This window comes from Tetranychus urticae, chromosome 2 (assembly GCF_039701765.1).
Source record: "Tetranychus urticae isolate SD_2017Ah chromosome 2, NJAU_TeUrti_SD_1.0, whole genome shotgun sequence".
Lineage (NCBI taxonomy): Eukaryota > Metazoa > Arthropoda > Arachnida > Trombidiformes > Tetranychidae > Tetranychus > Tetranychus urticae.
The window spans coordinates 26,858,494-26,886,486 of NC_142959.1; the positions used below are offsets into that span (position 1 = coordinate 26,858,494).

A 27,993-nucleotide genomic window follows, 5' to 3' on the forward strand; every position below is an offset into this window, starting at 1 on the left:
AAATACTCGATTGTAATTTTAGTTACACAGGTGTGTGAAATATGTGAGAAAGGAATAATTAAGCTGCTTTTGAATTATTTGAGTTTGATTTAGATTAATTGAAAAATGAAAACTGTCAAGACTTAACAGTAAATCCTTAGCCTAAGCAGTTGTTTGAAGTTAAAGTTTATTTCTATAGATGGCGTTGCTGTCAGCCTTTGTGACGGCGTTTTAGTATCAGGATAATCTCATAGAAGGTGTTGAAGTCCTGGTCATGTGTTTTTCTTATGAATTATCTAATGAATTTTTCGGTGTTTCATTAATTGTGTATTTTTTCCTTATTAACTGTGTTGAATTGTTTTAAATTACTGTGATCAAAATTTAATTTTTTCAAGATGAGTCTCTTCGATTATAAATACTTGTCTGAGGAACAAATGAAAGGTTTCGATAAATATAAATATAGTTCCGTAGATACTAGTCCTTTGAGTAATTACATCATGCATCCCTTTTGGAATCAAGTTGTCAAGCTTGTGCCTTGCTGGATAGCTCCGAACATCCTGACATTCGTCGGATTTCTTTTAACTGTATCAAATGCTGTTTTGTTATCCTATTATGACTATTATTTTTATGCCTCATCATCTGGATCCACAGAAATACCTCTTTGGGTTTGGCTGGTCTGTGCCATTAATCATTTTCTTGCTCACACTCTTGATGGTATTGATGGTAAACAAGCTCGTAGAACAAAATCAAGTGGTCCAACAGGTGAATTAATGGATCATGGAGTGGATAGTTGGACAGCATTGTTCGTTCCTTTTTGCATTTATTCAATGTTTGGGCGCGCAGACTATAGTTATTCTCCATTCCGTGTTCTTTTCATCTTTTGGGCTGTTTTCATAACATTTTACCTCTCTCATTGGGAAAAGTATAATACTGGTATACTTTATTTACCCTGGAGTTATGATTCGAGTCAATTAATTTTATTCATTCTTTACATTGTGAGTTTTTGCTACTCTAATGTAATTTGGAAGATTTCCATACCTTACATTAATTTAACATGCGGACAGATATTTGAAATAGTCACACACGGTAAGTTGAAAGTGTTCGTTTGAGTTCAATTCCATATTATTCATATATTGGTTTTAACTTCTCAAAATCATTTTAAGACTTTAATGATTGAATGGATATTTTTAGCTTTATTACCTAATGTTTGTTTTTCTTTGTTTTGCAGTCATGGCTTTTGGTTTCTCTGTTCCAATAACTATATTCAATGTTTACATAGGTTATAAGAACAAAACATTGAAACAACCCAACCTTTGGGAATCTTTCAGGCCATTGATTTCGTTGGCCATTCTCTTTTGTTTCACAACTTTTTGGGCTGCCTATTCTCCTACTAATGTAATTGAAACTGATCCAAGGATGTTTTATTTTATGGTTGGCACGTTATTCTCAAATATTTGTGTAAAGTATCATATTTTTCTTTTTCTACATTTCAAGGATAAGCATTGAGCGTACAGAAACTTATCGTTCACTTTGCATGCATTTTATGACTTTCTTCACAGAAAAGTGTTCTACTATTGCATTAATATTTGTCTTAATCATCATCTATAAAACGTTGCATCAAAAAATACCATATTTTTACTATACTTTTAGAGACTGATTGTTTAGTTATGATTCAATCAAGTTAGCAAAATTCATAGGAATAATGATTAGTTATGTTTCGTGGAAAATAATCATTCTTTGAGAATGAACTAGCAATCCATTCGAATTATCACGTCATAATGAACCATTTTTATCTTCAATTTCTTTAATGGAAATGGTTTTAGGTAAAGTTGGCAATTTATCAAATTTTATGGATTAGTTTTCGATTTTTGAAGAAAGTGATCGAAATTCATGACAAAGTTTCTCCAGATGTTTGCTGCTGAGTTGTCAAAATTATTATATTCTTACATTGTATTATAGTAGTTGCTTTAATCCTTTAATCTTATAATCAAGTATAGTAATCAAATCTCATTTTTTGCTCATTCTTCTCATGTTTGAAGAGATGTTTCATCAAAGTATTGATGAATAATCATAATCGGCGTGGCATAATACGTCATCAACTCAATGCTAATCTTTCGAATAATAAAAACATTCTTGAATTTCACATTAACTAATCTTTTTTTTCACCATTTTTTAGTGCCGACTGATTGTTAGTCAAATGTCATCAACTCGATGTGAAGGATTCAATTGGTTTCTACTCCCGTTAACATTGATTGTCACTGGTGTTTTTAAAATGGAACTCTTGCAAGCGTATGAAATTCAAATTCTGCGAATTTTTGCATTATGCATCACTTTTGCCCACATTCATTATGGAGTTTGTGTGATGCGGCAAATGTGTAAACATTTCAAAATTAACTGTTTCTCTCTTAAGCCTTTAAAAGCAAACAAAACCTATAAAAATGGAGATTTAGATTGACATAGAATATAATATAATTTCGTTCTGGTGTTTTCAATGAATCAAAATTGAGTGAGATTAATTTTTCTTATTAACATTGTTTTCTACAACTCTTTTTTCAAGCTGACGATCTGCTCATCCATATAACTTTCAATCAAGACTCATCTTTTCTTATAGACAAAGTATAGGACAATTAACTTCTCTGCTAACAAGTTAATTGAAATCAAATTTTGCCATTTTTGAGAAAAAATTGAGCCGATCAAATCTCATAACCTTCCATGCTCGTCTTCATCATATTATTAATGCCTCTTCAGAGTGAAAAAGGCTATTGTTAATTTTCTTCATCACTTCATTGTCACATCTTCGCAAAATTCTGCTCTATCCTACCAACTTTTCTCATAATTATCTTCTGCTGATTGCAAATTGCCACATTGACACAGTCATCTACTCGTTAAACCTGAAAGATTCAAGAACTGGAAATTAGCAAATTACAGTGTTAAATGGACAGCTCCAGATACCACTGAAACAAAATAGCTGATGAAAGGATGTCCGATGTTTTGAAATTCATTCACCAAGGTACAATCTTGAGAGGATTACTTAGCCTGCTCGATGCATTCTTAAAGAATCCTTCAAATGGAGATCATTTGACCATCTAACAGACTCCAGTTACAATCCTTTCGTGGCTATTTTGACTAACAAAACCTGGAAATCATTATGAAGACCAGAAAAGTGTTGGCTTATTTAATTTATAAATCAAAGAATAGTCATGGTTAATTTTCTTTTGTGTTTTGATGGTTTCTACACGCCATCTTGTTTCCTACACCCAATCGCATTCATCAATCAGTTGCTAACCAAAGAGAAAAAAGAGAATTTTGAAAGATATGAACAATTAATTGATGTCAAGTCAAGTCATCCAGAACTCCAAAGATGCTGCGTTCATGATAAATTTTCTGATTTCCGTCTGGTTCAGAAAATTTACTTCAGATGATTATCACCAACAATTTTTTGGGCTATGGTTTATTAATTTATTTGTACATTTTTGTTTGTCCTTTTCTCTTTCTATTAATATGTCCAACCTATGTTCACGCTCTGTTTTGAGTGAATCAATTTGAGCTGGATCTTAATTCAAACTTTCTATGTCTTGCAACTTTATCACGCTATATTTTACAAAATGTAGCTTTTTCAATTTCATTATGAATGTTAAATTTAAATTTTGCCCTCGCAACAATTTTTTGTTTCAAAGAAAATGACTTTTTAATAAACAGCTATTACAGTCAAGTACCTGAAAATGTTTGAAATTACTAATTTTCTTTCAAATTTTAATCAAAAATTGTCGACTAACGCTATTTTTTAGATCGCTTTCTACTCAAAGCTTAGTTTTTGGTTTTTAAACAAGAAAATCAATAATTATCAATAGAATCGATCTGATATGGATCAAAATCTAAATCGTTGTTGTCTGTTAAAAGAGACATAATTCATCTACAATACCTAAGAAAGATATTAATCATGAATTATCTTAAAAATACAATAGTTTTGCATTTCAAGTTTCATCGACCTAAAGAATAGTTTCTTTGCTCCTTGGTGACACATAGAAACAAGAGAAGCTCATCAGCTGTTTGCCGGTTTGAAGTTGTGAAAGCTTCATTGTTAAGACATGGCTTTTCAATTGAGATTATTATCAAGTGAATCAGAAATGTTTATAATTTGTTTTTTTGTATAATTTTATTTAATTATTGAATGTTCTAATAATTAATCAAATCTATTTATCGTGAAGTTCATTCCAGTAAATCAAACGACTATTCATGGAATTATTCTTGTGCCATAAGTTCAATTTGTGTGTTCTTTTAACTTTCTCGCCAAACCTAATTTAATTATTGTGATTTACAATCAAGTGGTAGTATATTCATTTGCAACCATAATCAAAATCTAAATCTAGTTTGAATTATGCTATTTTAGATGCGTGCTCCGATGATAAGTTTTTCACCAGAGACTGCTTCTCTATATGATGATCAAGTCTCATTTAATTCTTATAATCATTATTTTAAGCGTTTTTCTATTGTTAGTACAACTTATCGTCTTACAATCAGTTGTTAGTAAGGTAAGCTTTATTTTTGCACTATTTTATGCTCTCAATCATCTAATTTTCTTAATCTTTCCTTCATCTCTCAATAGAACCAAATTGTGATTAACCATATCTGGGTAAGCTTGAATTAAAACGATACATTAATATCTTTCTTACGTTGATATTTACAACTTATTTTTCAATCATCTTAATGGCTTTAGGAATCATTGCATAAGGTAACCTCCCTTGCTGTTAATTATGGAATACCTTTGTTCCTCATCGATGGTAAACTATGCAAAAGAATATTTGATAAGAAGTCAACATCGTTGTCATCTTCTTCAATGTCTATATCACCACACCAAATTGATCAAAATTACTGCTTGTTCATGTGTAATAATCAAGATGTTACACACCTTGGAACTCTTGGAGAATTTATTGACCATCGAAAGATAGCTAAGCTTGTACAAGCATTACAACAGGAAGGTTATGTTGTACTGCAATTCATCGATTTGGATCCAACTCTACTTCATCATGAGTTGAAAGTGACGATTCCGTTACATTTAATTATATTCAAAGAAGGTGCCAAACAGAAGAAAAGTCATGTCACTCATGTTGCCATTTTATATGAACGCCTTAATAAATATTGGTGGTCGTCAGCTTTTTCACCTACCGATTATGAGAAGCGATTGATGCTGAGACAAGGAGCCCGCAAAGCTGACTTCGTAAATTCAGATCATGCTGTAATTTATGATAAAGTAGAGATTATCAATACCGTCATTGATGGTTTGGTACTAGGACTACCAAAACAACCACAAACCTTTTATCGGCCAGTCCAAGATATGCCATTTATCGAATGTAACAAAAGTCAAGCTAAAAAATTTTATGCGACTCATGGGTCTAACCTTTTTCGAAATGAACAACTCGAACCACACCGTACTCATGTGAAAAAATTACTTACTATTGTTAAAACGGTCCTTGATGATCTTGGGATACCTTTTTGGCTTAGCAGTGGCACAGCTCTTGGCTGGTTTCGTCAGTGTGATGTGATTCCATATTCTGGCGATGTTGACATAGGCATTTGGATAAAAGATTTTAGACCAGAAATGATTGACCATTTTTATATGAACAATTTACCTTTACTTCATGTTTTTGGAAAATTTGAAGATAGTTATGAGCTTTCATTTCGCCATGGTAACATCAAATTGGATGTTTTTTTCTTCTACGTTGAAACTGGTCATGTATGGAATGGCGGTACTCAAGCCAAAACTGGACTCAAATTTAAATATATATTTCCCAAGTTCAATTTATGTTGGACAGAATTTTTAGATCTGCTTGTTAGAGTTCCATGTGATACTGAAGTTTATATTGAGGCTAATTATGGTTCCAACTGGTCTATTCCTATCGAAAAATGGGATTGGAAATCAAGTCCGTCTAATGTTCATCCTAATGGTCGGTGGCCTCTAGAAGAATGGTCAAAAGTTATTCAATTAACACCCACAGCAGATAGTATTTAAACGAAAATAAAAAAACTTCGCAAATCATAATGGCAACGGTGAAAACATATTGCGAAAATTTATCATGACCAATGTATTTATGCTTTTGGTGCTAAAACTCAATATTGATTCGAAAACTGGAAGTTTCGTTCATTTATACTCAGTCCTCCAGATTTTGACCACAAAACCATTTAACTTGCTTCACGGATTGAAATCGACTAACTAAACAATCTTTGTTTTAATTTAACTGTACTGTAAATTTCTTTTTTTACAATTTGATCTCGCTAATCTTATCAATCAACTAATTATTTGAACTAAATATCAATATTCAAATGTTTTAAACAAAAATCCTCAAATATGATTTACTCAATTGATTCCTTTCCCAACTAATTTGACCAAAAAATTAAAATATTGCCAATAATAAATCAATGAAAAAACTTGAATGACAAAATCCTCTGTTGATCATTTAATTTCTAACAACAATTCAATGAAAATGATTAAATGAATGGCTCATGGTGAAGTTTCAAAAATATCTGCTTCCTTTTCAAGTTCCATAAATTAACTGAATAACAGTAGATGGAGTAACTGGCATGGAGTTGTTTTTATCAACTGATGGTTTTACTGGGAAGGTTTATTAGGATGTGATTTAATTTGAGTCTCTCTGAAAATTTAAAAAATAAACCATTTTAATTGTGTTCAGCTTAAGTTGGTTTACCTTAAAATAAGATGTTGAAGTGGATGATTGCAACGAAAATTCACAATTGATGGATTTGTGATGAAAATCAATTGATTATGTGAATACCTAAAATGACCAAAAGGCGAAATAATGAAGCTGAAGAAGAGAAGGAATCCATTCCTTTACCAATACAAACCTTTCTTTGGCGACAAACAAGGTAAGTTACAGTTAAAGCCACCCTTTAACCCTTAATTAATCCAAATTAATCCTATCCTAACCATTGATCAATAATTTATTTCCATTTGTTTACATTTAAAAATTAGTCCTTTCATCAGACCTAAATTTGGTAAACAACAAGATGCTTTGGCAATGGAGCAACGTGAAGCATGTAAATCGTTTGAGAAGGTTCTTGTACAAAATATTCAATTTGGTTTATCACCAAGTTTAACTGATGCAATCAAAAGCATCTCAAGGTAATTACAATTGTTAAAATTAACCAATTAGATGTATAAACCAAATCAGGAAAGAATACAAAATGACCAAACCAAACTACAACAACAGAGTATTACACTAACCTCTACCGTTATGATTCTTACCAGTAACTAGAGTTTATTGTTGATCTATTTAATCACTCGATTTACAATTATCTTTCATTTGTTTTCATTGTTTTTACCATTTTCAAATCTTCTCTAAATTTAGTCTTTTTTGCCTCATAATATCACTGTTTACACGTAATATTACTTCAACATTACTATGTTTATTTTTAAAACATATGACTGATGCTTTGCTTTGATCCCTTCTAGATTTATATTTTTTATTGTTGCTTACTTGGATTACAAATCCAAGATTTATTAATTTACAGGGTTTATCTTGACTTAATCATTATCAAATCACACACTGAAACTGTCAACGGCAACAGTTCAACTCTCAATGGTCAATAAATTTAGCTTCACTCATTACTTGATTATCTGGTGTTTCAATAATTACCAGTAACATTTTCAATCGTTTTTTTATCATTATTTATGCATTGAAATTACAAATTAAATCTTGAAAAGATCCCTAAAGTCCCTGAGTAGTTAAAAAAGCCTCCAAAATATTTGAATCTAGAGTTAAGATCGCAGGATTTTTGATTGCACCAACTAATTGTAGCTTTTTTGCGATATGAATATTTAACAAACCTTATCAATCAATTGGAGCTGTCAAAATTGTTGAATTGTTGATTGTGATAATCTTGTGAAAGTTTCAAGTTTCCATATTATTATATTGCAACTTAATATAATCATTGAGCTAAAGTAGAATCAAAATTTTTTGCTCATCTATTAATAGCAATTAGCTAATGAATAATTGATCATGAAACTGGTGAAAATGGTTATTAAAGTTGATAATGTTTTCCTGTCATCATTATAATCATAAATGGATCAACATTTTCTTGTTGTTGTTGTTGTTGTTCACCAGATTTTCAATTTCTTGTTTGCTTTAAAATTTTGTTATTTTTTTGAACCCTTTTTTTGGCAATCTTTCAACAATAAACATGCAACTTAATTTATCATCAATTGTTTATATTAACAACGATAAAAAGGCAAAAGTTTAACCATTTTATTTGCATTCTTTACATTTTTCCCTTCAATTGGACCAATTTTTCACTGTAACACATTTTTTATTCATCTTGACAGATTCATCTTTGTTTAGCTTCAATCCTTTTCACCTCAAACAACGCAGCAACCCTTGAAATCATCTTTGATATCAAATAATACCTTTTAGTTTAATGTATATCTTACACTTTACATTTTATTGATTTCAACACTTGAATCCTTTCTATCAGCTAATTTAATTAATCAATTAATAACCTTGTCTGACTCAATTGGAGGGTTAAAATTGAGAATCAAATTCAACTTTTGGGTGAAAAAAAGATTCATTTTTTGCCAATCTATTTCATGTGTTCAATTATGATTCAGCAAATGTAAACCTTCGAGAAATGGTTAATTAATTATTCCAACTCCCAAAAAGGCATCTTTTTGTAATTAATAAAGATGAGTGGTTAGAGTATTTTTTCTGAGCTTATCTTGCCATTGTTATGAATATCTTCAGTGATGGACCAAGTAATGAATTCACTTTTCCTGCAAACTGATTATTATTATGTTACCATTGAAGATAGTGATGATTGAAACAGATGAAAAATAAGATTGTCTTTCATGTAATGCTCTTGAAATGTAAGAATCAATAGATCTTTTGAGGATTGGTGTTGAGTGAAACTTGAATTTTGTTTACTATCCTGGTTATCAACAGTAACTACAGCTTATTGGAGTCAACCAAACATGTATATCTTCTGAATAAGTGAATGGAAATAAGGTCAACAACCCTGCGTTCTAATGACTTGAAAGTAAATATGATTTTCGAGTTCTAATAACAACTAAAACACTTTTTCTTTTCAAACTGCATTGCGCATAACTTGAACATTGTCAGTTTCAAGTCTCTTTCAAATCATTGTAAAGTTTGGTCTTTTTTTGGTCTTTTTTTTTGTTTGGCTTGTCAAGTATAACTAATAACTGATTGTAAACACAATTTACACAGTTTATTTGATTATCGAGTCAATAAAACAGGTAACATTAGATTTGTCCGTATATAAACATTATTTTCACACTTTTTCTTGTATAACAGGCCTTCAATTTTCACATCTCTTGTTTATTTATTGTGTATTTATGTAAAGGATGGCATTTTAATGCTTAAAACTGGTCATTTTTTGGTCATTTAAAGGTTTAAAATGTTTATTAATTGGTTAAATTTAATTTTGTTCAAATAAAAATTGGTTTCGGTTAAAAATTGTATTTTTTGCGCTTTGAACATTAAACCATTTTTAGTCAGACGATCTTCATGTTTAATGCTTGGCTAAGTTTGCTTTTCAATGTCTTTTAAACATGTGTTGTGTCTGGTTTGTTTTTCATAGCAAATTAATTGTTTATCCTCAATTAGTTGTATTCAATTAGTTTAATTTTATTTTGTATTGATAATTATTATTATTTTACTGATGATTTGTTGTTTATTTGGTTCTTTATTGGACAATTTTCAGGTGGAAACTTGTTCAAGCTTCTTTACCTCATGTGATGCATTGTTGTTCAGCGTTACTTTACAATCGGAAAAACAGTAACTTGGATAAACTTGGTGCTGCTGAGACTAAACTATTGTACACCCTTCATTGGATTGTCCTGGATGCTGCTGAAGAATGTGCTGATGCTGAAATTGAACAAGGAATTAATCGCCCTATTGATCATTATCTTCTTCCAATAACAACTATTGAGCTTTTTGTTTACCTTTTCTCTCCGCTCATCTCTTATCTAAAAAATTCAGATTTTCTAACAAGTTTTCGCCTCGAAAATGGACATAAATTGTGGGGTCCATTGTTTGATTATCAACACCCAGATATACCCAGTTTTGTTGCTCAGGTTAAACCCAGACGTAATATTTTGAGAGCCTCAAGGTTTGAAGGTAAACTAAGACCTAAATTTGGTGATGTTTTTCTTGGAGGTAATGAAATTGCTTTCATTTTTCCATGTGTCAATCAGTTCAAATAACATTTTGTATTTCATATTTTTTATTAGCTGATGTCAAGGCTGACAAAGATGAACAAGTATCACCATCCCAAGAAGACAAGAGAATTGGAAAGTCAACTAGTCCCGTCCATGGTTCCAAAACTAACGAAACAATTGGTAAATCATCAATCCCGCCAATAGTTAATAATGAGAAGGCTGCCAACTTGGAAGATGCTCATGACGATAAAAGTGAGATGAAGAAAGATGGTGAAGGAGTAGGGTTTAAACGCTTATCAGAGCCCATGATGGCCACATATCTTGATGTTGCGACTTTAAGATGTCTCTTTACTTCACAATGGCTAGAAGAGGGGATTCATTGGAGTCTCAATTATTTCATTAAAAGGTAATCATCTCTGTTTCTGTTGGCTGAACTATCATTAGTTATTATTTTGTTTAATTTAACCTAAATAAATTTTAGTTTTCTTACTCAATGTAAACATTATCCAATGTAAGATCATCATTGATGATTTTACTGAGTTAGATAGTTTAAGGAAAAGCTCAAAATTATTTTTTTGTTTAGTAATTTACTTGATTAGTATGTAATCTGGTTTGTTTTCTCAATTTGCTACTAGATTGAAAAGTATTCAGGAACAAATCAACGAAGCAGATTTCCAGCGTCCTCGGAGTTCGTCTCTTCCTATTCAAAGTATCAACTTGTTTAATTATGGTCTTGACAATTCAATTAAAACTGATTACTCTGGAGCTAATTATGATCAACGTCTATTTCCATCAACAAATTTAACTTCTTCAAGCCGAGTAGCCTCATTTTCAGAACTCCGTCGTTCATCAATTAGTGGTAATAGTATTAATTGGGGTGACCCAGGAGGTAATTCAAGTAGTAGCAATACAGGATTTTTTGGTGGTTCATTGATCAGAAGATCTGGTGGCTCAAAAAGACAAAAAACCAGAGATACTCAGAGTAATATTAGTGAATCATCAACTGTTAAACATGATCAACCTGGTGATAAATCGTCAACGCCTTATATTAATTATTCAACTCGGCAAAATGGTAAATCATTGGGAGATGATATGCTAACTGGTTCAACCAAAAGTGAGGATAGTAAAAAGCAGAGCAAAAAATCTCCGCCAAGACCAAAATCAGCTTTAGGAGTTCACGATGAATCAAGTATAGACTCTAAATGGTGTAAAATTAAGTTTGAATTAATACGCGGCAAAAGCATGCCTTCATTGCATCTATTTGATTCAGATAAACATGGCTCAGATTCACCAAGTTTAGAAAGAGTTTCACGAATTAGTGATTCAAGACTTTCATTTAAACGGGTAACATCAACTGTTGGCCTTTCAGACGCTCTTAGCGGAACCAATGCTGGAGTAACCAATGGAGCAGATGCAGGGGGAATCTTTGGAATGCCTGAAACAGTTGGTAATCAAAGCCAATTTACTGCTCCCAATCCAATAATAACGGTAACTGAACATTCTCCTGTTGCATCAGTTCAATTCTTTATAAATCAAGAACCAAATGATAGTTTAAAAGAAGAAGACCGTTCTGGGACTGTAAACCGGTCTATTTATTATCCACCGTGTAGGCAATACTCAATAACTCGAAGTCAAACAGATTCAAACATAACATATTTCACTGATCCATCAAATGAAGCTCCTGGATCAATTCACTATATCGCCAGATCGGGCCATTTAAGTTTACTTGTGATCCTCAAAGCTGTCCATTCGGTCAGTTTACGTGATAATGTTTGTTCTCATCGAGTTTGCCAAGGTATAATCAATATACTTGATTCCCTGATAACCTTGGGCTTACTCCGTAATTGTAATTCAGCTGATTTATCAGATATGTTAACTACTACCTTTGACGAGTCACCTAATACAATTCAAAAATTGAAGTTGACCACAAGTGAAGAGCTCAATGTTTACCAAATATTTTTGGATACAGTATTGAAAGTTTGCCGTAATCTTGGTTGTCCTTATTCATGCCATGAAGGTCATTCATCACAATCTGATGCTGGACGAAAAGAGATTGTTTATATGTTAACCCTTCTTTATCATACAAATGAAAATGAATTCAATGATTTTTTGAAAGATATGGTAATCCGCCGGCCACTCCAAGAGGTTGTTGATACATTTCATTCGTTCCTTGGTTTCTGCTCAGAAAGGTCTCCAATTATATCACCAAATAGCTCAACTCGAAACCGACCAGTCAATGGATTATGCAGTGGACTTTCAACTGGCCCTAATGGACTAGCGGCAGGATTTGCCCATATTGGTAATCATATAGGAAATCATGGGCGAACTGGATATGCCAATAACTTTGGTGCTGGTTTCAAAAGATTAGATGTTTCAGGTGTTGAAGGAGTAATTATTAATTGTGTATTCAATTCATTAATTACTCGCTTAGTTGGTATGGAAAAGGAATTGAAAGCACAAGAAAATATGTCCATTTATTGTGATATAAGGCAATTGATTGGTTACATTCGAGACAATCATGGAGGTACATTTCGGCAAGTTGCCTTGAGTGGTCTGCTAGAAAGCCTTGAAAGTGTTTCAACCCGTAACAAGCCAGCTTCAGAATCAGGTCGCCCTCTCCCAGGTAGATCAACGTTAGGAAAGACAACTGGAAGTGAACCTGATATTGGGTCAGATCTTAGAGCAGCATATACTCCAAGTCCATTTATGTTCACAGGAACTCCAATTGAAACCAATGAAAGTGAGAAAAGTGCATCTCATAGAAAGTCTTTCTTTCGTAAAAAGAATAGCAATGTAGGAATTAAAAAAGCTCCAAGTAATCAAAGTATATTTGAAGATTATCCAAATTTTATATGGTCTGGTGGTGGTGGAGGAAGTGGTGTTGAAGAAAGTACAAGTGGTCCAGAAGGTCCATTAGGTGTTGGAGGCAGTGGAAGTGGATCAGGAAACTTGGGACTGTCCATGCCAGCAACTAATCTTTCAGTAAGTCATTCAAGTACTCCTGCCTTATTAAGAATTAACAGATCAGCATCACCACGAATGAGTATAACTGATGATGACTTATTACTTCAAAAATCAATTAAGATGACCCCTGGAACCGACAAGGGCGAATTTAATCTAGTCAATTGGTTGAAAGGAGACAAGTCTAGCAAAGGAGGAGGACAGTCTGATGTATTTATTCCTACATCTGAACTATTTTCATCTGGACCTGCTGGTGGGCAAAGTGGGATGACCGGACCTTCAAGTGCCTTATTCAATGAAAATAGTCTTAACGAAGGCTTGAGAACGTCATCTGGAAGTAATATTGCCGAAAAGCTAAGTCGCAGACCAAGTTTCCAAAATCGAACCCCTAAAATAGGCGGTAAATCATCAAGTCATGTTGGTTCAACGTTCCTGAAGGCTCGTAAAAGAATGGAAGATCAATTTAAAAATGTTTTTGGCAAAGGTAGAAGTAAACAAGGGAGCTTTGAAGATAATTTAGATTCTCTCAAACGACGTGATTCTTTTGAAATGGATGGAATTTATCGTCAAGAAGAGACGATTTCATATCGAGATAATCGTTTGATTTGTATGCCAGCCATTAGAAATGGAATGATTAAATTCGCTTTTCTACTGGAAACTTGTTCTCCTGGAACTCTTCCAGATCCTCCGTTAATCGCCGCTGTTCTTGATATTAAAGCACCGGTTTTATCAAGGGCAGCATTTTTCTTAGAATGTGCTCATTTTGTTCATCGGTGTAATAAAGGTTCATGGCCTAGCTGGATGAAACTTAATTTTCCCATTTTTCGACCTGGAGCTGTTAAAAGTGGATCAGGATCTTGTCTTAGGGATAGAGCTTCACAAAGTCTCCATAGAAATGCTGGACGAATGTTTTATCTCTGGGCTGAAGCTTTAGGAGCTCATTTGGAAGAGATAGTTTTCAATGAGAAAAATATTTCCAAAGAAGATGAATCAAATGTTAACCAAGATGAAAGTAAAAGAAAACAATTAAAGAATGAAGAAGATTGTGAAGATTTTCTCATTGAATCATCAATCAGTCAAGCTGGAAATGATTGTCCATTCTCATTGAAAATGGCTGCTTGTTGTTTGTTGTTTGAAATAACTGCTTTCCTTCGGGAGACCCATCAATATTTACCCAATCGTGCCTCTAAATCATCGATACGACAACCAAGTACATTTGAACCACGAACCATGACTGCTAATAGACGCTGGAGCATGGCTTTAAGTAGCCTTGGTTTTAGTCAAACATCAGCCCATAGTTTAATATCACTGGCTGAACAAACTTATGGACAAGCTCATCATCCAGGTGACAGAAGGATTAGTTTTGTTTTACATGAAGCTGATGGTGAAAATAATTCTGACCATAGTAGCAATACCACAGTTACTGGAACCGACGGTGACCCAGGAGGAAAAGGAGGAGAAACTGCTGGAAATGATGATCCAAAGAAACCGCTTAAAAGAGCATCTCAAAGCTCTGCTCAACCAACTCGTCCTCATCTCCTTCGTCGAGCAACAGGCACCGCATCAAATAATGGCCCTCATAGTGGAAGTTTTAAGCGTCGCTCCATCAAACTGAAGCGTAATCAAGATCGTAAAACCAAACAGCGTTCATCAACAATTGTCATTGAAGATGATGAAGACTCAACTGGATTAACTAATAATTTGATACAACGAGCAGATAGTTTACGATCAAGACGTAAAGTGAGTGGAATCTCTGAGAAAAGTGACACAAGTGAACGCGCTGATATCAGTGGAGAGGAATCACCTGGAGTGATGTCTGACGATGGACAAACTTGTGATCCCAATGATATGCTATCAGCTGATGATTCTGAGATTATTCGGAACATGCCGTGGTTAAAGGTTATCATTAATGTGATCAATAGTCTCGACTTTGAATGTAATCATAAAAACTTTTGTAATACCAATTGTTATCATCGGTCAATGCGATCATGTTCACGGTTAATCAAGGTAATCAAAAAGGTTTATGAAGAGCCAGATGTTGTACCGTCAATTGATTCAATTGTTAGGGTTATTGATGATAAAGAAGATGCTCTTAAGAAGGAAAAGAAATTTAAGAAGATAATAACTGGACCAAGCTCGCCTTTAAGACGTAAATTAAGTGCAACTCACAATGCAGATCGTTATGTTGACAAGGACAGTTTCTTGAAGACTCATTCATTACACAGTTCAACTGGACTTTTGTCACACCATGATATTGAAGCTGGAGCAACTGGTTCTGGTTATGGTGATTCATCAATCAGAAAATATGGTTCAACAAAATCAAGCCACTCTGAGCCAACTAATCCAAGTTTATTGTTCATCAACAATCATGTTAAAAATTTATTTCACTCTTCAATTTCAGCATTAATCAAAGGATTTTTAAATTTATCAGCACCATCAATTGATTCGCTTCTTTCCCTTTCATGGAAAATGATTCTTGAGACTGATCAAGATGTTCGTACATCATGTTCAGTTGCATTTATTATAGCTGCAGTCAAAAGTCCAGAGTATGCGTCCAAACTACTTTCAGATGAATTATCTTCAGAAGATCCTTCTAATCGAATCAAAGCAATTAATAAATTTTATGCCATTTGGAGGGCTCGTCATCAATGTTGGCAACGAATGGAAGATGGAGCCCACTTAGTGTTCAAAGTGCCTCCACCAGTGATTGAATTTACTTTGCCATCACCAAAAATTGCATTACCCACCATGCCAGTTGCTGATCCACCTTGGATGCCACCAACTAAATCAAAAGTTGAAGAGGTAACCATCAGTCAGGAGCAAGTGTTACAAAAATCTTTTGTCACAGCAACCAAAACTCGGCGTAAACAGCAAATTGAATTGGTTAACAAGGTATTACAGGACGAAGAAGCTAAATTGCGTGAAGAGAGGGAAAATTATCGCATCTCATCTGTTCCAACTTGTAATGAAGCTGCTTATGAGCCTGCATTATTTCGAGCTGATGAACCTGAAGAGGGTGATGAAGATATTGCCACAGAGAAACCCGCTTCTCACCATAAACAGGTTGCACAAGCAATATTTCCGTCTTGTCTTTGTTCAGCGGCCATTACAATTATAAATTTACTCAATGATCCACAAGTAAGTGGTACTGGATCAGCAATATATGAGGTTGCCTACAAGGTTGTGTGGCATTGTTTAGTTGAAGACACAGTTCTCTTTCTTCGTCATCTTTTTGAAAAGTTAACCAGAGAAGGACAAAAAATGATCTTCCAAATACTTCGTCGATTAATACGTTTCATGCCTCGACTTCCCGCTCAAGCAGCATATACTCTGTATAATTATCTTATTGGTTTTATCATGTTTTACGTTCGTTCACCAGTCGAGGGAAGCCAAGAAATGATTGGTACAACTTTGTCCGTTCTTTGGTTGGTTATTCCCTGTGTTCATGGTTTGTTTCTTAAAGATTTAAAACAGGTTTTTCGTAAGGAGCAGTGTGATGCTACTTTATTAATCACTGCGAACGTTCCAAGTGCTAAAAAGGTTATCGTCCACAGCAATGATGCTGCCACAATTCCTTCCCAATTTCCTATTCATGAAGACACTCAATTTTATCAGGTTCTAATTGATAGTTTAGATACAATGAACATTGATCTATCTCTAGTCAATGAATACTTCCTCGTGGACACCAAAACAAGTAAGCTAATTTTAACATTCAAATTATTTATACTAAAAATTTATCCTCTAATCAATTTAAATTTTTAAAATTTACTTTTTTCAGATCAAATGCACAATTTAAATGCTTATGTTAGAGATTTTTATTTCTTCAAAAGATCACAATATCCACAATTATCTTTAGTACGAATGAATCCAGCAGAAGCATACGAGAAACTTCAACAACAAGCTTTCAAATTACAATTTGTTGAGCTTGGAAAGGTTAGTTGACCATTTCAATTGTTTTTTATCTTATTAACAATTCTAATTCTTGCCGTTATTTTTTTTCTTCCAGGTTTTAATGAGCTTATCCATTGTAAAATCTCAATATCTGGCAATACAAAGAGTTTTGTTTTTACATGATGAATTGATGAAGCTACCATCTTTTCCTCGTAAGGCTTTAGAGGCTAATTTTAATTTGTACAAAGGTCCAATGGGTAAACAAATGCTTGGTATGGATACTTTACATAAGATTGTTTGGGTTAAATTAGTTAGTCGAATGCTGGAGGTCACTTCAGGCTTTTTTGCTCAGTCCGCTGATATTCACCTGTTTCTTAACGTTGTCAATGGAACTTTGGTTCTTCATTGTGAGGATGCCGCTGTCCTTCGCCTTTCAATGGCTACTTTCTTAAATGCTGCTCATCAATTTAAAAATATCTTCTCAGTAAATGGTTATCTTCTTATTATGCCAACTCTGCTTCGCATTTATTCAAATCATCAAACCAATGGGCTTCTCTGTCGAACTATTGAATTTGTTTGTAAACAGTTTTACATACTTCATCGAAAACCTTTCATACTTCAGGTAAAGTTGATCAATAAGTCTAACTAATTTTGTTTTGTTCTGTTTTTGTTTAACTAAAATTGTTTGTTTAATTTATTTCAGTTGTTTGGTAGTGCAGCTCCCATTTTGGATATTGATAGCTCAAGCTCAATCGGTGATGCTTCCAGAGTTCAGCCAAAAGCATTTTTTCAGCTCCTTCAATCTCTCGGTCAATATATTGTTGATCCATTGGATATTCTTGAACTTGTGGATGCAGAAAAACCTTTAAAGGCTCTTGATTTTTGTTATCAAATGGATCCCGAGGCCTTAACTATTCTTGATGCAGTTTCATTGTGTGTAACTGTAGCTGCTTATGCTGCTGATTCTCAACGAGGACACCAAATGCTGACCATTTTAGAAACAATACTTCCTTTATTTATGAAACATATGCAAAATCTAACAATGAAGAAAGAGACTCCGGGTGGACCTAAAACAGAGCTTCAAATGATTCATAATATTTCTGTCTGTATAAAAACACTTATCCGTAATTGTGAGGCCTTAACAAGGTAAATTGGCAAGCCAGCTCTTTTATCAACACTGAGAGTATTTATACAATTCATTATTGACCGATTTTTTATTTTTTATTAATTGATCCAGAAATTTCACGGGACCTCAAAGAGCAATAGATTTGAGAGGATCAAGTATGAAAAATACTTCACGAGGAGCTTATTCACCTCCAATCGATGTAGACGAAGATAGCCATTCAAAGTAAGTTTCTCCCTTTGCTTTATTATATCACTAATTATAAGACAACTGAAGTAATTTTATGATCATATTTTGATACTTTTAATATAGATTTATGGGCGATAATTATTTTCCAACTCGATCAAGACAACAACATGGTGATGAAGATTCTGATATAATTAGAGCAGATTTCAGACGACCTAGGGATACTTTACTCAATATTGTGACAGAGTTTTTGACTCGTTCTGCCGTTAGATTGGCTGATTTGAGTAAAAAAGTTCCTGATCTTCATCAGAAAAATTCATCATACGAACTGTTGGATGTAAAATGTCATCTACGACTTGCCGAAGTTGCTCATGCTTTACTTAAAGTAAGCCCATACGACCCTCAAACTATGGCTTGTCGAGGTTTAGTTCGCTATATGAATGAAATTCTGCCCAATTCGGAATGGCGTCAAGAATCAATGAGGCCAGCATTAATCATGATTCTTCGTCGACTCGATAAAATGTTCAATAAAATTGCCAAGCAAGGAGCCATTAAAAGATTAACTGACTGGGAAGCAGCAAAGCGTTTATTGAAAGGAGTGTATTCAACTTTTCTGAAGCATCCATACATTGTTCATCTACCTCATCTTAAATCTCTTATTGCTGTCGGACAAAGTATTATTTTAGGGGATTCGGGTAATTCAGGATTAATAGGTGACAATATACCTAGTCAATCTTCATGGGCCATGGCCTTATCTCAATCACCACCACCAGGTTTTTGTTCAGTTGCCGTTAGACTGATTGCCATGCAGTTATTACAATTAGGAGAGACTCAAACCCTAGAAACCATTTGTTCAGGAGCATTTACCAATCCAGAGAAAACCGAAATTTATCTATTGAACATGATTTATCCAATGTGTATTCGTATCTCTGGTGGACTGAACAATGTTCCAAAACTTCGTCCCTGTGATATTACATTTATACTTTCAGTTATTCTCAACTCGTTAAATCCATCATCCAAAATAGGAGGTAGCAGTGGATCAAAATCAGCTGAATCTTCATATTTACATTCTCATGCAGCCTTTCAATCTTCCCTTCAACAAATTGGTCTTTTAGGCTTAAAAATAATGATGGTTTGCTTTGAGAGACAATTATCCAATGATTGGTATCGAATTGCTCGTTGTATTCGTGAAAATGCTGATAAGAATTTTAAAGGTGTTACATTCTGGAATTTTATTGATTTCGTCGTTACTCATCGAACTCCACTTTTCGTTCTTCTCCTTCCTCTTATTCGTTATAAATTGTTGCAAAAAATTTGTGATAATGATCAAGAATACTTTTATCAGCAATTGATTCGATGTAAACTGGAGGGACAAAATATGCCTCATTGTCGAAGTAGAGGTCAATTATTAGTCTGTCTGTTTGCCGAGCTTCGTGGACTTAAAGATGATCTAGTCAGCTCAAAGATGGGAATAGATGAAAAGGCCAAGCCAACAACTCATGGAATCAGTCATCGCCTTAGTTTTACATTTGCTTCATCGCTTCATTCAGGAGTTTCAAGAGGTCAACCTCCAGCATCATCTTCTCAAGCTTCAGCTGAAGAACCCTCTGATCATACAGCTGAAGGTCAATCAGTATCAAACGCTCCTGGAGTTCCTAAGCGCCCATCTCTTTTAAGAGGGTTAAGCTTCCGTATCGATAGGACAAATTTAAATAGAGGAACCAGTGTTAAGCTTCCAATGGAAAATAATGCGGATAAAAGCAAATTATTGGGTAATTTTATAAGAAGGACAAGTTATCCATCTAATCCATTGGATAAATCTGAAACTAAAGGTAATTTTATTTAGTAAAATTTTTTATTCTTTCAATTTAACTAATAATTTTGTCATGTTTGTCTTTCAGGCGAATCAAAAGCAAATGGAACTGAACAAACTCAATCAGAACCTCGTTTATACCGTCAATCAACAGTAGATGGTCGCAAAATAGGGAACCGTCGTGATCAACTGAAGAAAAAGATGAACAGCAATAGTCTTGAAGATGATCCATCTAGTAAGAAGGAGGATAAATCTGAAAGCTCTGATCAAGAAGCAAATCGACAGGATTCTACTGAAAATGATGATATTGATAGACCTAAACATCGACTACAACGTCAAAAAGCTCAAAGTAGAAAAACATTTCGTTTCAGAAAATCACGTAAAGGAGCAGGTTTTCTGAATCCTTCCAATGTTGATGAAACTGGTAGTGATGAACCATCAACAACAGTATTAACTCAATCTGGATCGTTGAAACTTAAAGCAGTGACTAAGGTGATCGAATCAACGGGATTATCCAAGAAACAAGAAAGCCAAAAAGATGAGACCAAAGAGGATTCATCATCAGCCAAAAATTGTGATAACAATGAAAACAGTGAAAATATTGTTCTCTTGGATAAACTGACTTCCATCCAATCTGACTCACTTCAAGTGTAGCCCTGTTAAATAATATTTAGTTGGTCAGAAAAATCAGCCACAAATCAAATGCTTGTCCAAAAAGTCCAACTGTTTTTACAATTGAAAGGCAAATCAAACAAATGAACAAATTGATAAGAAACAAAATCAAATACAATTGTAATTCAGATGAAGCAGCAACACAAAGCAAAGCAAGTTTATCCATTACAACCTCCTTTTGTCAGCAAACCCTTTTTTCTGTCTCTTTCAAATTTGGCTAATTTATACGTCCCAAAATCAGCAACGAATCAATAACAAAGGCAATCTTTCAGTTATTTTTTTCTCTGTTAATCTACAGCTGGAAGATTTTACTTTGAAAATCAGTGATCATAAAGTTATCACCTTTTTTTTCTTGATTGACTGGTTATTAATTATTCATTGATAAATATTATTAGTTAGAACTAATTGAATGAGAAATAAGGAAAAGAAAATGCTATAAGAAAACAATATTATCTTTTTAGGATCGTCACAAAGTTACCCATTTACACTAGTTAGCGCCAATTAATTGATTATTTAGTTGTTAAACAATCCAGTTGTCAGTGTAAAACAATAGCATCTTTTTAAATTGAAATCAACTGAAAATGATCAAAGGATTTTATTATAAAACTGAAATCATTCAATAAGTTAATCCAAATAATGAAAAACAAAAAAGCTGATCACATCGATTCGCATTCGAAAGCGCAACAATTCAAATTAAATTGCGATAATTTTAATTTTGATTGTTTATCATTCACAAGCTTATATTATGATTTACATTGTAACAATATTCTTGATCGTTATCACTATTATCATGATCATGTTAAAGCAATATTCTATGCTTTATTCTTCCAACAACTCAAAAAATCCAAAAGATATTAAACCTTTTCTTTTCCTTTCTCAATTCTCATTGTAACTAAAGGACTCAAATAAATTATTAACTTAATTAACAGTCCAATTCGAGCTTAATTGGCTCATTAACATTTTTCTCTCATAATTAACCGACATACATCGACTAAATTATTTTCAGCAAAGCTCATATTCAATCCTACAATTCAATCTACTTACAATAACGTTAACTGTTGAAACAAATGATAATTCCTTTCCAATTTTATCAAATAGATTAAAGTAAATCATTTCACATCTAATTTGCATTTGCATTTGATTCATTTCATTTCACCCATTTATTTTCACAAACAAAAAATAATAAACTCACCAACAAATAATTAACTTTGATTTTATAAGCACACACAGTGACCGCTGAGAGACTGAACCATTGGTAATATTAATAGAAGTTTCAAATGGTGACCAAAGAGTAAGAGTTGTCCTCTTTGATGGTCACTGTACAAGAAATGTAAAGATTAGTTTCTTTGATAATGTCCGATTTACGTTTATATTAAAAAAATGTATAATGATCAACAAGACTAGTTAGTTATCACAGGTAACCATAAAAAAGGTTTGTTATCACTTTGTTAGTGAATACTGTAAACAATGTTGACCATGAAGGTATCCAAATAATGTTGATCCGATGATGAAATATAAAAATACACAAAGTATGGAGGTAAAGAGGTAAAAATGGCGATACCCAAAAGATGTGAAACTGTGAATCCAAACTTGTAATGTTATTCAGTGAATGTAAAACAAGTGAAAAGTGATTCGAGATTGGATTAACATTGAAGCAAAAGTTGTAAGCTAATGAGAAAGCAAAAGGGCAGGCATTTTCAATGTTAGGGAAACCCGGAAGGGTAAGCATTACAATTCAACAACAACGTTTCCAGGAAAGATTTGGCCGTGAACTTTTGCTGAAAAAGCCGTCAGGCAGGTAGAAAGTGGTTTCCAGTTTTCACGTCATCATCATCTTGATCATCATTTGGGCTGACTGGATGGAATATGGATTGTTGGAATAGATGAAAAGCCAACAACTCATGTTTAGTTTTAGTTTTACATTTGCTTCACCACTTCATTCAGGAGTTGTAATAGTAATAGTCTTGAAGATGTGTAGTATAGAGATGTAGATGAGAGTATTTATACAATTCATTCAAATTCATTCAAAGTTCCTGATCTTCATCAGAAAAATTCATCATACGAACTGTTGGATGTAAATGTCATCTACGACTTGCTGAAGTTGCTCATGCTTTACTTAAATTAAGCCCATACGACCCTTAAACTATGGCTTGTCGAGGTTTAGTTCGTTATATGAATGAAGCTCTTTATACAAACGAATGCATTGAGTTTAACGACTCTTTAAATTTTCTTTGCACATCTAACTCCCAATGGTGTGATAGTTTAATATACACAATATACACATGTACGTGTAATGCTTAATTGTAATCTTATCACATCGATGAGAATTGGATGAGCAAAGTAAATGGAAAGCACCGTCAAATTCAATGCATTCGTTTGTAGAATTGAAATGAAGAGCAGCAAAGCGTTTATTGAAAGGAGTGTATTCAACTTTTGCTGTTCAGCATCCATTGTTCATCTACCTCATCTTAAATCTCTTATTGCTGTCGGACAAAGTATTATTTTAGGGGATTCGGGTAATTCAGGATTAATAGGTGACAATATACCTAGTCAATCTTCATGGGCCATGATTTATCCAATGTCTGTCAATATTAGTCTGTCTTCGTGGACTTAAAGATGATCTAGTCAGCTCAAAGATGGAAATAGATGAAAAGGCCAAGCCAACAATTGGAATCAGCCATAGTTCAGTATTGAAGATGATAGTATAGAGATGTAGAGTATTTATACAATTCAATATTGACTTTTGAACTGCAGGGTAAAACACTGTCTAACTAGCAATTTATTTTTTAGCATTAACATTTCAAGTTTATTATAACAATCAATTTCATTTTATCGTTGACATTATCATAGATTACAGAGATTATAAATAAAGCTACATCGAAAGGTGGTCATTGATAATGTTTATGAAAATCATCATGTTGATAATTTACTGTAGATTCTAGGGAAGATTGATGAGATTCATGGACATGGCGAGATTTATGGTTATTAAGGTTACTTTTTGAGGTAAATCGTTTCAAACAAAGATCACATTGAAAGGGTTTTTCGCCGGTATGAACAAGCTCATGTTTCTGTAGATGAGCTAATTGGATGAACGATTTGAAACATATTTTGCATTCGAAAGGCCTTTCACCGGTATGAGTCCGAACATGACACTTTAAATTAGACATTTGACCAAAGGACTTAAGGCAATATTGACATTGGTAGGTTCGCTTATCCGTCGAGGAGGGTGATGATGGTGATGATAGTGAAGTAGTTGATGATGAGGATGACTCTTCAAACGGTGATTCAAATGCTGTTGGAGCTTTGTTTTCCTTTTGACTGAGAAACATTTTCATCTTGATTTGTCGATAAACATTAATCTCATTCACCTCCTGGTTAGGTAAAACAATGAAACACCATTAGTTGAAGGGTAAGGTAAGAAAAGTGAAACAATCGACTTACCTGGGATGAGAAATCATCACCGAATGCTTTTAATCCAGCGAATGACATTTTTGGGATAAATTTTGGTGAACAGTTTAACGAGTAAAAAAACTAAACAAAATATAATATATTTTAATGTATAATTATCAACAAGACTAGTTAGTTAACACAGGTAACCATAAAAAAGGTTTGTTATCACTTTGTTAGTGAATACTGTAAACAATGTTGACCATGAAGGTATCCAAATAATGTTGATCCGATGATGAAATATAAAAATACACAAAATAAGAGGTAAAAATGGCGATACCCAAAAGATGTGAAACTGTGAACCCAAACTAGTAATGTTATTCAGTGAATGTAAAAAAATGAAAAGCGAGCGTTAAAACAAGTGAAAAGTGATTCAAGATTGGATATTATTTAATGGATTAACATTGAAGAAACGGTTGTTAAAGAATGAGAAAGCAAAAGGGCAGACGTTTTCAATGTTAGGGAAACCCGGAAGGGTAAGCCTAACAATTCAACAACAACGTTTCCAGGAAAGATTTGGCCGTGAACTTTTGCCAAAAAAGCCGTCAGGCAGGTAGAAAGCGGTTTCCAGTTTTCACATAATCATCATCTTGATCATCTTTCCTCAACGATCATCAACCTTTCATACTTCAGTTAAAGTTTTCTAAATAAGTCTTACCTATTTGTTTTATTCCGCTTTATAAACTAAATTGTTTTTTTTTAAATTTCATTTTAGATGAGCGGCAGTGCAGCTCTCATTTTGGATATTGATAGCTCAAGCTCAATCGGTGATGCTTCCAGAGTTCAGCCAAAAGCATTTTTTCAGCTCCTTCAATCTCTCGGTCAATATATTGTTGATCCATTGGATATTCTTGAACTTGTGGATGCAGAAAAACCTTTAAAGGCTCTTGATTTTTGTTATCAAATGGATCCCGAGGCCTTAACTATTCTTGATGCAGTTTCATTGTGTGTAACTGTAGCTGCTTATGCTGCTGATTCTCAACGAGGACACCAAATGCTGACCATTTTAGAAACAATACTTCCTTTATTTATGAAACATATGCAAAATCTAACAATGAAGAAAGAGACTCCGGGTGGACCTAAAACAGACTACATCTACGACTTGCCGAAGTTGCTCATGCTTTACTTAAAGTAAGCCCATAAGACCCTCAAACTATGGCTTGTCGAGGTTTAGTTCGCTATGAACTAGCTGATAGAAACAAATAATTTTCCTTAAAAAAAGCAAAAGCAAATTTCACCCATTCAAATGGCTTTTATATCTAAATTATAGCAATAAAAACGTACAAAATTATTCCAATCTGTGTCAATCTCATCATCTGGTCAAGTCTAAAATTTTTCATCTTACCTAAATAATCAGTATATTCTTGAATCTTACTGGTCAGGTTAACGGTCGAATGAAACTTGAAACTAGTTAATAAAACCATTAAAGTGATTTTGATTTTGATACAAACCTGACAGTTTATCCCAAAGTCAGAAAATGGCTAATTAACACATGTTCTGAAACATCAAACAACTAGCTCATCATACAAACTTATAACATTGTAATGTTAGGCCTGGTGATTTTGATTCAAGGACCATAAGTCTGGTATTCAGAATCTTTCCGATCGAGGTTTGAATTAAAATGTCGAGGAACTAATCTTCAATCAATGGAAGTCAAAGAAAAATCCAAGATTATATCATTTTGTACGCATTTTGATCATAACCTTAATATGTAGCCAAAAATATTTCTCCTAGAAGACCAATGTATTAATAAGTAAAACTTTTTCAATCTTATGAAATAAGAAAGACGGATGAAAAATGTCTCTTGTAAATGGCAACATCAAGTATTAAAAAGTAACAAATGATTCAATAAAGGATCACAAAAATATCAAATTTTGTACGTACAATTGATCGGAAACAAAACTTGGAATACTTATCAATGACTTCAAAATTGATTAAACTAAAAAGGGCAAATCCGAATATAAATTAGTGTTGAATGAAAAAAACAAACCAATCCTAAATTGAATTTTTTAAAGATCTCTCAAATATTTTCACAAACAAAAAATAATAAACTCACCAACAAATAATTAACTTTAATTTTCAAACCCGCACACAGTCACCGCTGAGAGACTGCACCATTGGTAATACATGTATTAATAGAAGTTTCAAATGGTGACCAAAGAGTAAGAGTTGTCCTCTTTGATGGTCACTGTACAAGAAATGTAAGTTTAGTCTTCATTTTTCCCTCTTCTTGTGAATGGTAGCCTACAGTATCTTGCAGTATCTGCTCCTTCTCAAGTACTTACTCTTTGTATCGAGTAGTTAGGTGTAGATATCGGTATTCTCATTCCTGAAATAAGGTGGAACAAGTATGAATAACAAGGAAAACAAACTTAATCAACCTGACAAGAATTGGCCTTATTCTTAAATAAAACTTACTTAACTCCATTTTCTACTTCTCCTATTTACTTAATTTTATTTAATAACCTGTGATAAAATAATACTCATGATTATAACTGTGATAATTTTAGTTTCTCTTTTTTCTGCTATTGAATCTCAAAGTAGGGTCAAGTATTGCTATGTTTGCCGTTCACGTGGATCGCTTGGTGACTGTAAGTATTTACTTTTATCGAGAAAATAATTTTAAGATTCTGTAGTCTCATGATTTCAGATTGTCCTTGATTATTATTTATCAATGGACGAGGGAAACTTTGAGTTTTTGACTATCCACTGACAGCTATTTTGATATTTTTCGATACAGGTGGGGATCCTTTCCCGTGGAATCAAACCACAGTAAAAGATTTAAAAGGAGTTGAAGCAAGTCCATGTCCATCAGGTTGGTGCGGTAAAACAATTGAAGGAAAAGAAGGCGATCCAATTGTAGCCACGGAACGGATGTGTCTTCAGAGGCCACCGACAGATCAAGAAGAGAGATGTTCGGAGACATTTTTTGAAAATAAAAGAGAACCTTTGTTTATGTGTTTCTGTCGTGGTCATCTTTGTAACCATAGTTCATCTTTATTTGTAAATTATGGTATTTTAGCTGTGATGCCTGTTTTTACTTACTTGTATCAATATTTATTTGCTTGAAAATAGTTTTTCAATTTTTGTTTACACAATCTCTGATCTCACACTTAATGGAGAATCTTTTAATTTAAAACTTTCACGTCCGAAATTCATTTTAATTTCCATTACAAGTGCGTTTTAATCATCTAACCATCACCATAAAAAGTGCTTAACGACCATGTTCATGGTAAAGACGAATTGGAATCTCAATCTCGTTGTCCGTCCCAATCGATCCAATGTCCATTGTTTCAGTTAACACCTATGAAATCATATAATTTCTCGGGACCATCATTTTTTGCCAGAAATTATTACCGTCCCTGTGACTATCCAGCAAGCAATTTGACCTTAGGTTTCATTTTTTCACTTGAAAACGGATTGTATTGTCATCTCTAACATTTGATAATTTGATAATTTTAAATAAAAATTCACAAATTTAATAACTAAATGTCTAATCAATTAATATAAACAATCAGGATCAATTTGTTTACTCATTTACCTGTGTGTTTATTTAACAAAGGCAACACAGACTGCATTTATATGAGTTAAACAGTAAAAATCTTGACAAAAGCAAATCTTTTTACTAAACTTGATTTTTTTGTCTATTTAAAATTAAAATTTATTAAATTTATTAATTCAATAAATATTAAAAAAATATTAAATATTTATTTGGAAAAGTAAAACAATTTG

The 27,993-nt window shown here is 33.3% G+C and overlaps 5 protein-coding genes across 8 annotated transcripts; 4 read left to right on the forward strand and 1 right to left on the reverse strand.

Annotated features, from left to right (window-relative positions):
* The first annotated feature begins 277 nt into the window (after positions 1 to 277).
* LOC107360753 (ethanolaminephosphotransferase 1) lies at positions 278 to 3,694 on the forward strand. The gene is made up of 3 exons (XM_015927473.3): positions 278 to 1,065; positions 1,208 to 1,437; positions 2,156 to 3,694. The coding sequence occupies exons 1-3, from the start codon at positions 375 to 377 to the stop codon at positions 2,432 to 2,434; spliced, it is 1,200 nt and encodes a 399-aa protein (XP_015782959.1). The 5' UTR covers positions 278 to 374; the 3' UTR covers positions 2,435 to 3,694.
* Positions 3,695 to 4,049: 355 nt separating this feature from the next.
* Positions 4,050 to 6,419, forward strand: LOC107360853 (ribitol-5-phosphate transferase FKTN). Its single transcript, XM_015927577.3, has 3 exons — positions 4,050 to 4,511; positions 4,586 to 4,612; positions 4,697 to 6,419. The coding sequence occupies exons 1-3, from the start codon at positions 4,416 to 4,418 to the stop codon at positions 5,987 to 5,989; spliced, it is 1,416 nt and encodes a 471-aa protein (XP_015783063.1). The 5' UTR covers positions 4,050 to 4,415; the 3' UTR covers positions 5,990 to 6,419.
* Positions 6,420 to 6,580: 161 nt separating this feature from the next.
* Positions 6,581 to 21,938, forward strand: unc80 (unc80, NALCN channel complex subunit). 3 transcript variants are annotated; one of them, XM_015927220.3, is made up of 12 exons: positions 6,581 to 6,861; positions 6,968 to 7,117; positions 9,712 to 10,166; positions 10,241 to 10,574; positions 10,804 to 13,150; positions 13,253 to 16,823; positions 16,908 to 17,062; positions 17,136 to 17,642; positions 17,724 to 18,166; positions 18,258 to 18,368; positions 18,456 to 20,161; positions 20,231 to 21,938. In XM_015927220.3, exons 1-12 carry the CDS (start codon positions 6,776 to 6,778, stop codon positions 20,794 to 20,796), a joined length of 10,431 nt encoding a protein of 3,476 aa, XP_015782706.2. In that variant the 5' UTR covers positions 6,581 to 6,775; the 3' UTR covers positions 20,797 to 21,938. The 3 variants fall into 3 exon arrangements, with proteins under 3 accessions (XP_015782706.2, XP_015782704.2, XP_015782705.2); XM_015927218.3 differs by having other exon boundaries at positions 10,804 to 16,823; XM_015927219.3 differs by having other exon boundaries at positions 9,712 to 10,127; positions 10,804 to 16,823.
* A 1,636-nt stretch (positions 21,939 to 23,574) lies between these two features.
* LOC107360909 (uncharacterized) lies at positions 23,575 to 26,484 on the reverse strand. 2 transcript variants are annotated; one of them, XM_015927634.3, is made up of 3 exons: positions 24,920 to 26,484; positions 24,256 to 24,569; positions 23,575 to 24,185 (listed from the first exon to the last, which is right to left on the reverse strand). In XM_015927634.3, the coding sequence occupies exons 2-3, from the start codon at positions 24,301 to 24,303 to the stop codon at positions 23,703 to 23,705; spliced, it is 531 nt and encodes a 176-aa protein (XP_015783120.2). In that variant the 5' UTR covers positions 24,304 to 24,569; positions 24,920 to 26,484; the 3' UTR covers positions 23,575 to 23,702. The 2 variants fall into 2 exon arrangements, with proteins under 2 accessions (XP_015783120.2, XP_015783119.2); XM_015927633.3 differs by having other exon boundaries at positions 24,256 to 26,385.
* A 109-nt stretch (positions 26,485 to 26,593) lies between these two features.
* Positions 26,594 to 27,751, forward strand: rtv (QVR superfamily protein rtv). Its single transcript, XM_015926876.3, has 2 exons — positions 26,594 to 26,852; positions 27,002 to 27,751. Exons 1-2 carry the CDS (start codon positions 26,747 to 26,749, stop codon positions 27,328 to 27,330), a joined length of 435 nt encoding a protein of 144 aa, XP_015782362.1. The 5' UTR covers positions 26,594 to 26,746; the 3' UTR covers positions 27,331 to 27,751.
* Positions 27,752 to 27,993: the final 242 nt, after the last annotated feature.

Coding starts and splice junctions, on each gene's coding strand:
- LOC107360909 (XM_015927634.3), bottom strand. CDS start 24,303: ATGTCATTCGCTGGATTAAAAGCATTCGGTGATGATTTCTCATCCCAG. Junction 24,186..24,255: donor GTGATGATTTCTCATCCCAG/GTAAGTCGATTG, acceptor TTACCTAACCAG/GAGGTGAATGAGATTAATGT.
- LOC107360753 (XM_015927473.3), top strand. CDS start 375: ATGAGTCTCTTCGATTATAAATACTTGTCTGAGGAACAAATGAAAGGT. Junction 1,066..1,207: donor ATTTGAAATAGTCACACACG/GTAAGTTGAAAG, acceptor TTTGTTTTGCAG/TCATGGCTTTTGGTTTCTCT. Junction 1,438..2,155: donor CGTTATTCTCAAATATTTGT/GTAAAGTATCAT, acceptor ACCATTTTTTAG/TGCCGACTGATTGTTAGTCA.
- LOC107360853 (XM_015927577.3), top strand. CDS start 4,416: ATGATGATCAAGTCTCATTTAATTCTTATAATCATTATTTTAAGCGTT. Junction 4,512..4,585: donor TACAATCAGTTGTTAGTAAG/GTAAGCTTTATT, acceptor ATCTCTCAATAG/AACCAAATTGTGATTAACCA. Junction 4,613..4,696: donor TTGTGATTAACCATATCTGG/GTAAGCTTGAAT, acceptor TAATGGCTTTAG/GAATCATTGCATAAGGTAAC.
- unc80 (XM_015927218.3), top strand. CDS start 6,776: ATGACCAAAAGGCGAAATAATGAAGCTGAAGAAGAGAAGGAATCCATT. Junction 17,063..17,135: donor AATTTGTTGAGCTTGGAAAG/GTTAGTTGACCA, acceptor TTTTTCTTCCAG/GTTTTAATGAGCTTATCCAT. Junction 18,369..18,455: donor GACGAAGATAGCCATTCAAA/GTAAGTTTCTCC, acceptor CTTTTAATATAG/ATTTATGGGCGATAATTATT.
- rtv (XM_015926876.3), top strand. CDS start 26,747: ATGATTATAACTGTGATAATTTTAGTTTCTCTTTTTTCTGCTATTGAA. Junction 26,853..27,001: donor ACGTGGATCGCTTGGTGACT/GTAAGTATTTAC, acceptor TTTTCGATACAG/GTGGGGATCCTTTCCCGTGG.